This window comes from Abramis brama, assembly GCF_963993115.1.
Source record: "Abramis brama genome assembly, chromosome: 15".
Lineage (NCBI taxonomy): Eukaryota > Metazoa > Chordata > Actinopteri > Cypriniformes > Leuciscidae > Abramis > Abramis brama.
The window spans coordinates 30,054,151-30,065,791 of NC_139977.1; the positions used below are offsets into that span (position 1 = coordinate 30,054,151).

The 11,641-nt window shown below is 34.1% G+C and overlaps 1 protein-coding gene across 1 annotated transcript; it reads left to right on the top strand.

Annotated features, from left to right (window-relative positions):
* The first annotated feature begins 3,793 nt into the window (after positions 1-3,793).
* pdcl (phosducin-like) lies at positions 3,794-9,549 on the top strand. The gene is made up of 5 exons (XM_084138185.1): positions 3,794-3,896; positions 5,219-5,404; positions 5,568-5,749; positions 7,557-7,835; positions 8,775-9,549. Exons 2-5 carry the CDS (start codon positions 5,230-5,232, stop codon positions 9,057-9,059), a joined length of 921 nt encoding a protein of 306 aa, XP_083994311.1. The 5' UTR covers positions 3,794-3,896; positions 5,219-5,229; the 3' UTR covers positions 9,060-9,549.
* The last annotated feature ends 2,092 nt before the right edge of the window (positions 9,550-11,641 follow it).

Genomic DNA, 11,641 nt, shown 5'->3' on the forward strand with positions numbered 1-11,641 from the left:
GTCTGGCTACGCGAGACTATCACAAGAGTAACATGTCTTTCCATTGGAGGCAATAGACCTGGGATCTACAGGAAGAAAACTGGTATTCTTTACAAAATATATCTAATGAAATAACACTTCTTTAGCGGTTTTGTTCAATCAATTCATGACAAACAAGCCACACCCAGCATTTTATTTGCCTTACTGAATGTCCTTTGTAAAGTAAAATGAGTGTTGACTTTAAAGAAGAGAGCCGTTAGCACATGATCATTAAAGTATACCTGGAGCATCTTGGACGTTACAGTCGTCAGTGTCACAGCACACAGAAAGTGTTTATATTGCCCATGTTTATAGACCCACTGTGACAGTGAACAGTACAACTTTTACCCTTCTTCATAGAACTATTTCACCTAAAAAAAAAAAAGCATAAATTATACAAAAAATATCACAACTACACCTCATTTTGATGAAAAATGTATTTATAAATACATCAAAACAGGCATCATCTCACAGCTGCAAAGCAGAAGAGAAAAGAAAACTTTTTTAAAATGCAAATTGTATTGTTAGCATAAAAATCTGAGTGAAAATAAATAGCACAGATCTGGAGCATTCTTTGATTGAAAGGGTAAATTCTGACTCTAGCAGTCAAATATAACAGTATACATTTCAATACTGAACCGACATTGAACTCATGCACTTGGAAGATCCACTGGGACATGTTTTAACCTTTTGATCTGCACAATTCGCCAATGGACTTTCACACTCATAACAGCTGAGAGAGTGTCCTTTAGTACTAAAAAAGAGACAGTGAGAGACATAAGTGATCTGTATTTCTAATAAAGAACATCACAAACACCTGCACTGTACCTGCAGTGAAAAGAATGAAGAGAAGAAACACTGAGAGTTGCAGATCCATCTTTGATCAGGAGATGAGTGAAATAATGCATCTGTTTCAGTGCCATTTTATAGCTTATCAAAAGGGGAGGATCCTCATGAGAAAATAACCTTGGACTGAATAGGTCTGCTAAAGCCAATTTGTTAATAATGACAAGCATAAAATTACATAATGGTTCACACTGACACTGCAATGTGACGAATGTGGGCCTGATTTCTAAACACAGAACTGATTGAGATACTTCTTCTTTATGGACAAACTAATTATACATGTGTGTAAAAGCATTCTTAATAAATGAATTAATTCAAATCAGTTAATAAATGAAAGCCTCAGACCACTCGTAAATCTAACATGCAATAAACACGTAAAATTACAGAAATTTACATGACATTTACATGTTTTTCATGCAATTTTGATTTGATGTAATTTTTTTTACCACATTTCAAAAATACATGAAAAATCTGTAAAATAAAACTTCTGTAAAACTACAGGTTTTTTTTACAGGGTATGTATTTTACAACTTACAGTTTTTCTCAATTGCTAACACACTACTGGTTCAGTTGGCCTGATTTCCCAAACCATTCTAGAAACAAAGAAATGTTTTCAAAACGTTTAACACCTGTTTTCACACACATTCCAAGTTTAACCATGTTCTCATTCAGAAAACACAAGTACACAATATAATTACCTCAAGTGTCTCACTGTGAACTCAAATAGCACACATTTGTCCATGTGTAAACATCAAGTGACAAAATGGACAACACACCAGTCAGAATCTCAGGATAATATAGGGCCATGGGGATTATGTGCTTTGGAAAATGGATCCTGGTGGGAGACAAAGAGGAAGAGGACAGGAAAATAAAAATAAAGTGGATAGAGTCAAAGGACATTTGTTCCTGATGAAACATAAAGCACTATAATTGACCATGTTTGTAACGGTCACCAGCTGGAGTGCCCTTGAGAGCCACCAGAGGGCACTCCACACCAGACTCTCATGTTCACTCACAGACTACATCTCCCATCATTCTCTGCCTGGACTCATCAGCACTCATTATCACATTCACCTGTATCTCATCTTCTTGTTTAGTTCACCCCATATAAGCCTGGTTCACCTCATCACTCACCGTGAAGTTTTGTATGTTGTTGCACTGCATTTCCGAGCGTTTTCCCTGGTTTCATGTCTCTTGGTTTTGTGCTGATGAGTCCAGGCAGAGAATGATGGGAGATGTAGTCTGTGAGTGAACATGAGAGTCTGGTGTGGAGTGCCCTCTGGTGGCTCTCAAGGGCACTCCAGCTGGTGACCGTTACAATGTTCTTCTGCAGGCATGACCAGGGAAGTTGGTCTACAGGCTAATCTACAGGGTTTTATACTACTTACACACACAGTATAATTACAGCACACAGTAGCAGTACTTTAGATGAGAGAACTTTCACTATTCTGTGTACAGTAAATAGCACATGTTGTACACCCTCAAACTTTTAATTGTCATACTTATTTATAGCCACTTAAGTTCTTACATTTGTTATTTCAACAGAACTGAGAGACGACTGCCTAGAGGAGGGAGAGAAAGTCTTTTATCAGAAGACTAAGAAACTGCGCTAGAATGGCAAATATGGTCATTGCCAGTACCGTAGATGTGAGGGATGTGTTGTTGTGTTTTTTTGTTCTTCATAGTTTTGCATGTTTACATGTTGCTATCTATTTTGTTGCTACATAGAGTTTTGAGGAGAAACACTTTAGGGTCCAATATTAATTACTTATTAGCATATTACTAGAATATTGGCTGTTAAGTTATAAAGCACATATTAATGCCTTATTCTGCATGAGCATATTCTACATCCCTTAATTACTATTACAGTAATAAGCAGAAATTTGGAGTTTATTGAGGAAAAAAAGTCATAGTTAATAGTATTTTATTTTTATTTTCTCTGTTAGTCAGTCTATGCAGAGAACTATTTTTAAACTGTTACTTGCAAGAAGATAAGAAGAACACCAGTGTGTTGTGTGTCACAGTGCATGCAGGTGTGTGCGTGCGTGCGTGTGTGTGTGTGCGAGTGCGTGTGCGTGTGGTGTGTGTGTAAGTAGGACAAACATGATGCTTCTTGTATGCCTTCTGCATATGTAAATGTAAAATTATGTTAAATTTGATTTATGGCCATATTGTTACAAAACAGATTAAGAAGAAGCATATATAATTGTGCATTTAATGCACACATTTAATATGAGCTCTTCATATATTTGTGGCTTGGATTGTGGGTTAAGATGCACTTTCTGAGAAGTATACAAATGGCATGACTGGTCTTCTGAAATGAAAATGTCACCTATTTGGTTTTGTTTTTTCTTCTTTTAGTCCTGGGTTCTGTTTCTGAGTAATTCTCATTGGTAGGTTGTGGGCTGGGGTTTTACATGAAGGTGAACTCTACACCAACCACATAAAAATCAACACAGTGACAAATATCTTACATGGTTCATGAAATGTGCATGCTAATTAAGTTAGATTTAACACATGCTTTGCTAGCTGTTTATTTAATCCGAAATATATCAGATTAAATGGTTCCAACTCAATGATGTTGAAATTACTCTTAACATTTGTTTGAATAACTAACTAAATAACCGGTATTTATGAAACAATTTAAGTTTCTCTAACAACTCAATGAAGATTGTTATAAAAAATACTGAACAAGATTAATGCAAACTTGCGTTAATTTTTGTTGATATATATATATATATATATAGAGAGAGAGAGAGAGAGAGAGAGAGAGAGAGAGAGAGAGAGAGAGAAAGAACAGAAGGTGGTTTGTGTCTTTAAGGTTGAAAACAAAAGGTTGAAAACAAAAGGCTGAAAAAAAACCATTTGAAACGCCTTCTGTCAATCGCTTGAAGCTCTCATTGGCGTAAACTCATGTCAGTCATCTCTTCTGCACTGTGATTGGTCAGTACGCCTGCTTGCGCTGTAAAGGCAGTGTAGAATCTGAAGTGGCTGCTTTCAGCGAATAGCAACGAAAAAGAAGCCGGATTTTGGTAAGATTCAATCGGGTTCCCAGTTTATAAATGCTTTAGTAATCATAAAACACCTCTTATTTATAATACAAATACTTTATTTTATCAGTAGTACCGTGTTGTGTTACGTTAACCGACTAGCTAGTATACTAGCATGTTAACATATCATGCTAACAAACATTCATAGAAAATCTCATTTTTATAATCTAGTTTTTGGTAAACTTTTAATTGACAAATCAGAAGCCCTGTGAGTGAATGGTATTGAATATTCATTTAGATAGTTTGATGTTTCTCAAACATAATCTGATGCATATAGCAAGGTAGCAGATCATGTTTGACAGATTAGCTAGTATCTGTTTACTTTTTCAGACGGGATTAATGTATACATATTTCTTACGAAATATAATTTATGATTGAATGCATTCACATGGAAGTTATTACATGTTAAAAATATGTTTTAAAGCCATTAGTCCTAGATATGAGCTCCAGAGGGGATGAGGGCTAATTGGATTTCTCACCAGCTCCAGTCTGTTTCCCTCATGAGATTATTTTGAACTAGATTTGCATTTCTTGAAGGAATATCCAACACTTGATGGGCAACAAAAGGATAGTGTTAGTGTATAAATAAAATTGTGTTCAATTTGTGTAATTTTATTGTTCAAATGTGATCCAGAAAAGGTCAAGTAATCCAGAAGCACGAGAGAAGCGAACCCAGATTTTGTAAACAAATATGACATGAAAATAAACATCCTAATACTAACACACACACAATTGTAAATGTATTTTTAGAAAATATTTTTAAACTAATATACCTGCATTTTATATTAGACTGATGTTGTATTTATTGCATTCTATTGTACATTTAATTTTAACAAAATTATGCAATTGTAGTATTTGTACTATTAACAATACTTTTACAGAATGTATTACATTAATGTTAATTTATTAATATACTATACTAATGTACTTAACATTTCAAGTAGAATTAATGGATTAACTTAAGTTAATTTATACATAATTTACAACATAAACATGAGTGTATTATTTAGAAAATAACATTAACCTAGATTAATAAATGATGAATGTTGTTTATTGTTCATGAAACCTAATATGCATTAACTAATGTTAACCATTTAAATCTTGTAAAGTGTTACCTTTAATTATTTAGAGTCTGTGTTGTGTCATGGGAATTTGCTCTCTGCTTAACCGGAGAAAAAATAAAATAAAAAACCCTGGCTAAACTGCTGGTTTTGATGCTTCTTAATGTCATATGAAACTTCTAGTTTTAACCCTTCTCTGTGTGTTATATCTCCAACTGTGTGTGTCTGTCACCTTTGTCTCAGGGTGTGTAGTCATGACGACGCTGGATGATAAGATTCTAGGAGAAAAGCTGCAGTATTACTACAGCAGCAGTGAAGATGAAGAGAGCGACCATGAGGAAGAGGAGAACGCATCCAAAACCATCCGTGACCAGGAGGTGCTGGATGTGGAACTCGACTACAGTGCAGATGGCAGTTCGGTCAACACCGGTACGCTTAAACGGGAAATGTGTTCTTTTCAATTTGTACTTCTGTTCCCAACAGCCTCATTTTTATTCACTTGAAAGTAAATGATGCTGCCTCCATGTTCATCAACAACACATCCGTAAAGACTGTTGAGACATCTGACTCCATGTGTGTGTTTCTCCCACAGGGCCGAAGGGTGTGATCAATGACTGGCGTAAATACAAGCAGCTGGAGAACGAGCAGCGCGTGGAGCAGCAGAAAGAGATGGAGCGGCTCATCAAGAAACTCAGCATGACCTGCAAGTCGCATCTGGAGGAAGAGGCTGACAGACAGAAAGAGAAGGACCTGCAGGATAAGATCGCAGGCAAAGTGAGAATCACTCCTTACTAGGGCTGTCACTAACAATTATTTTGGAAATCGAGTAATCGGGCGATTTATTTTGATGATGAATCGAGTAATCAGATATTTTTTTGTGGTATTAAAAATAGGCTCAGCCTTTAAAATAACTTAAAATACATATATAATAATGAGATAATAATATTTGTTACAAATAAAGTATCAAAAGCAAGTAATCATATGGTTTTATTGAACAACACTGTTAAAATACATAATATACATAATATAAACAATCATCTTATGTCCATTATGTATAATAACAAATGCTGCTCCGCGATCTCTGTCTTCTTCCTGTCATCACAGGCACCGCTGGAAAGCTCTCTCTTCACTGTACAATGCTGTCGGATCCAAATATGGTCATTTCCTTTTTATCAGCAACCAATCGTGAAAGTAAAAGGGCTGAATGCGCAATCTCATTGGCTGATATAAATCTTTAAAGCCTGTTTTCTCAAAATGACTTTTCTATCATACTCCAAGTACGAAATCTCCACTTCAGTAGCACCTATATACACCAAACTTTCCAGTCTTGTACCTAGTTATATTATGAAGACATTTACAGAGGGATTTTTAAATATATTATTCCTAGCCTGATTTATATAACATTTTATTCCAAAAAACATGGCGAAAATATTTTTTTTAAGGCTATTGACAGTATATTCTGATTTACAGGATAACAAAAGTAGATATCCATAAATCCCTCTGTAATTTTTTTCCCATCTAATATGTGAACACAATGAAAAAATAATTTTTAACCTGGCTTTATCCAATACTCAGATTTCGTTTTTTAAAATATATGCAAAATAGCGCATATTTAATTAGATATTGCCTAATTTGCATATTTAAACATTAAATTACAGAGAACTTTTAATAAAAATTTTTCTCATCTTAATGTAGGTAATCAACTTGGAAAGTTTCATGGTGATATCTGCTAGTTAAACATTTTACCCTATTCACCTGTAGTGTCTCACTTTAATCTTTAATATTTGGCCACTTCTTTACGATAGAACTGCTACAGCCGCTGTAATTTCTTGAATAAAAATATGTGGACATCAAAACATGCAAACTCAGAGTGAGGGTTAAAACTTTTATTTTGAAATCTTGATGCACAGTTTGCATATTTAGAAACATATTGGTATATTCTCCCTTGTTGACATAGGTTTATAAATTATTTACATTACAAATCTGAAGAAATGGTGCACATTGCGTTTCCAGATGAACGTTATAAGCAACCCAAACTCACAGCATATGCAGAGATAGAGTTTGAGATGCTCCACGCATGTAAATCATAACAGTTCGTGTGGAGCAGCATTTGAACGGAGTTGCGCGCAACCTACATGCATGTAAATAATTAAAGCGCACGTATTAAACCAGCAGGTCATATATTTATTTCATTGAATCACAGCCTTTGGGAATTCACAATAGCACTAAGTTCCGTTGTAAAGATCATCAATTATTAAATTAGTTAATTTCCTCTATAAAGCAATGCTGCAGAAAACAGTGATATCCTCATTCCTCATCCAGCTCAGTTCAGTTCTCATCCAATAGTGTCAGTGCAGATGTTTCAGGCTGCATCTCACGTCAGAAATCAGATTGTGAATCGTAGCATTCAAATATTTAATTCAGTTCCTTTTGCTTGAAGATCAGATTCATCACACACAGGCGAAGCTGGTCATAGGTCTGTGCGGAGGACTTGTCTGGTTCTTGGGTTCTTTGCTGAGGATCTGTGCCGAATGTCAGCAGCAAAATTCATTCTCCTTTTTTACTTTTCTTCTGTCTTCAGATGAACCTCCGTGTGGATGAAGAAGAGGAGGAGGATGATGATGATGAGGCCTTCCTCCAGCAGTATCGTCTGCAGCGCATGGAGGCGTTGCGGCGACAGCTGTGTGGAGGGCGGCGCTTTGAAAAGGTCGTTGACATCTCTTCGGGGGAGGAGTTCCTGCGCGCTGTCGACGAGGAGGGCAAGAACACCCTGGTGCTGGTCCACATCTATGAGCCAGAGGTGCCCGCCTGCCAGGCCATGGATGGCAGCCTGCTCTGCCTGGCACTGCAGTACCCAATGGTAACACATGAAGAGATGGTTTCATCTTTCATTTGTCTTAAGGTTTTATGATGTTTATCATATGTTTAATGCTGGTCAGTTTAGCAATTGAATATTTAACAAGAATAATATTTTATTATTATTATTATTAACAATAATATTGATTAGTACTATTATCATTATTATTTGTTGTAATACTCGTTAGTATTAAAGTGATTATCATTTAATCACCCTCATGGTTTCTTCTATGAAATACAAAAGGAGATTTTTAACCGAATATCTATACCCGCTTTTTTTCCATATAATTGAAAGTAGCTGATAATAAAGTCTGTCAAGCTTGGGAAAGAGCTGCCCCAAAAAAGCAGAGAAAATGACTTTTATTTAGGGTTATTGTAGTTAATTAAAGCTAAAAAAAAATATATATAAATTTTAAAATAGATTTTCGTTATTTAAATGGTTGCTGAAAAAAAAAAAAAAAAAAATACATATATATATATATATATATATATATATATATATATATATATTAAAAAAAACGTAAACTTAAATTTCAGCTAGTTTTTGATTATTTCAACATTTCTAATTTTTATTTTTTATAAACGGTGTACCAAAAAACTAAAAATGAAATAAAAATGAATAAAACACAGCAAAATGACTAAACCTTTAAGTAAAATTAAAGTGGAAAAATAAAAAAAACATTAAAAATATTAATAAAACTAATAACTAAATGAATTCTGAAATATAATTAATATAAATAAATTAATAAAAGTAACAACCTAATAGTGTCTCAGTGATACTAAAATAACACTGCTTAGCTACATTTAAATTATTCTAAAGTCATTTGATGGTTTTGAATGAGGAACAGAACAGAACTAAATGGGAAAATATTCCATATGTCAGTGATTATGGTATGCATGAGAAAGGTTCCTGCTCATCTCTGTTCCTGTGTGTGACCCGCAGGTGAAGTTCTGCCGTGTGCGCGGCTCTGCGGTCGGCACCAGCGCTCTCTTCCGCAGTTCGGCTCTGCCGGCGCTGCTGCTGTACCGCGGAGGCGAGCTGGTGGGGAATCTGGTGCGTGTGTCCGATCAGCTCGGAGATGATTTCTACGCCACAGACGTCGAAGCTCTGCTGCAGGAATTCGGCCTTCTTCCAGAGAAATACTCCCAGCCAAACTCACACTCGTCTATTCGAAATGCCGCTGTCACTCACCCTACCGATTCAGACAGCGACCTGGATATAGACTAAATGCGTACATACAAATGTCTGCATACATACATGCACACCAACACATAGATACAGAAGAATATACACTCGTTTGCGTTCACATAGTGATTCAGGCCCAATATAGTGACCAAAATCAGCGGTTGCAGCTCGAGATACACTACTGTAAACACAGGATCTCTGTACAAACGTTACGCCTGATATGAGAGATCCATTCACAGATCATGATTACTGGACCAAAACAGTGGATATCATTAGACGTAGGTGTGTGTGTGTGTGTGTGTAATTTCAGACACTTCCAGAATCAGGAGTGTTTCTTTATGCAAACAAAAATGCAAAACCCTTCATAGAATCCTGCTTTGATGTTTCACTATTTATTATAGTTTTAGAATTATGTGTTTGTTTATTTGTGTGTTTTCGGATATCTTAGTTTGCTTTATCCTCTCTTAGTTTTATACATTTTGTAAACATTCATCAAGACAAATGCAAAAATTAAAAAAAGATTCTAAATGGACCTTGTCTTGTGGTTACTTTCATATGTGTGCATTCTTTCTCAAAAATTGGATGAAATGCTTGTATATTTTCTGTATATGCTTTCTTTCTGCTGGTATTTATGCTTTCTGCTGCATACATCCCCCCCCCCCCCCCCCCCCCCTTTTTTGTGTGTGTGTACTGTATATTCAATATTAGTTATGTAAAAGCTGTTGCAGTCCCTGCAAAGTTTTTAAAATATTTCAGGTTGTGTAAAACCTTAAGGGCATTTCTGACTTGTTTTATTATTATATGGTAAAATATAAATAAAAATGTATGAGTATAATGTTAAAAGCGAAACACCAATTTAGAAACTTACTCATGTCTGATCATGCTTGTTAAATACCAATTCAGTTTTAGAAATGGAATTAAACTAAGATTGCACAAATGATGAAGAACTGTATAATGAATTTGTAAGAGACCACCCACAGAACTGGTATTTTACTTACATTTAATAAATTCACCTTTATTTGGAAGATTTCATAGAGGGACATTTAACAGAATTTCGAGTCATTTAATCAGTATATTATATGACAGTTTGATTAAAAATCCAATGTATTTATTTTGATGAAGTAATCTAAAAAAGATTGAGGAAAGTTTGTGAAGCTGTATGGATGGCAGAAATAAAATCTGGTGTTTTGACAGTATAGAACTTGTTTTAGAGAAATATGTCTAATTAGTTGTGTTCTGCATCTGAGAGAATAAACTTTGAACCGCTTGGCCACTGTTTATTGTGCAATATTAAAGGGACAGTTCACCCATACAATTTTTTTTTGTCATCACTTACTCACCCTCAAGTTGTTCCAAACCTGAGTTTCTTTCTTCTGTTGAGCACAAAAGAAGATATTTCGAAGAATGTTGGTAACCAGTTAGTTGACGACACAAACTGATTTCCATTGGAAAAAAATAGTATTGAAGTCAGTAGGTGCCGTAAGCTGTCTTGTTACCAACATTATTTAATATATATATATATATATATACAGTACAGGTCAAAAGTTTGGAAACATTACCTTTTTTATATATTTTTGAAAGAAGTCTCTAATGCTTATCAAGGCTGCGTTTATTTGATCAAAAATACAGAAAAAAAACAGTAATATTGTGAAATATTATTACAACTTAAAATAAAAGTTTTCTATTTGAAAAAATACTTTAAAAAATAATCTATTCCTGTGATGCAAAGCTGAATTTTCAGCATCATTACTCCAGTCTTCAGTGTCACATGTGACATCCAGTCTATCACATGATCCTTTAGAAATCATTCTAATATTCTGTTGGAAAACAGAAAACTGTGTTGGAAACAGTTCTGCTGCCTAATATATTTGATGAATAAAAGGTTAAAAAGAACTGCATTTATTCAAAATAAAAAAATATTTTATAATAATATAAATCTTCTTTACTATCACTTTTTATCAATTTAACACATCCTTGCTGAATAAAAGTATTGATTTATTTCAAAAAAAGAAAGAAAAAAATTACTGACCCCAAATTACTGACCAGTAGTGTATATTGTTGTTACAAAAGATTTCTATTTTTAAAAAATTTGCTTCTTCTTTTTTTTTTTTTTTTTTTTTTTTTACATTTTATTTAAGTATCCTAAAAAAGTATCACAGGTTATGAAAAAATATTAAGCAGCACAACTGTTTCCAACTTTGATAATGAATCATCATATTAGAATGATTTCTAAAGGATCATGTGAAATGATCCTGAAAATTCAGCTTTGCATCACAGAAATATGATAATTTAAAGTATAATAAATTGAAAACCAATTTGTCACCAATCACAATATTAAAAAAAAATTCTGTATTTTTGATCAAATAAATGCAGGCTTGATGAGCAGAAGAAACTTCTTTCAAAAACATTGAAAATAGTAATGTTTCCAAACTTTTGACCTGTACTCTATATATATATATATATATATATATATATATATATATATATATATATATATATATATATATATATATATATATATATATTCTTTCGTGTTCAACAGAAGAAAGAAACTCATACATGTTTGGAACAACATGAGAGTGAGTAAATGAAAATACATTTTTGGGTGAACTATCTCTTTAAAT

Bases quoted from the DNA above. Each gene is read 5' to 3' on its own strand.
- pdcl (XM_084138185.1), top strand. From the start codon at position 5,230: ATGACGACGCTGGATGATAAGATTCTAGGAGAAAAGCTGCAGTATTAC. The intron at 5,405-5,567 runs GTACGCTTAAAC...TTTCTCCCACAG, and splicing joins TGGCAGTTCGGTCAACACCG to GGCCGAAGGGTGTGATCAAT. The intron at 7,836-8,774 runs GTAACACATGAA...TGTGACCCGCAG, and splicing joins TGGCACTGCAGTACCCAATG to GTGAAGTTCTGCCGTGTGCG.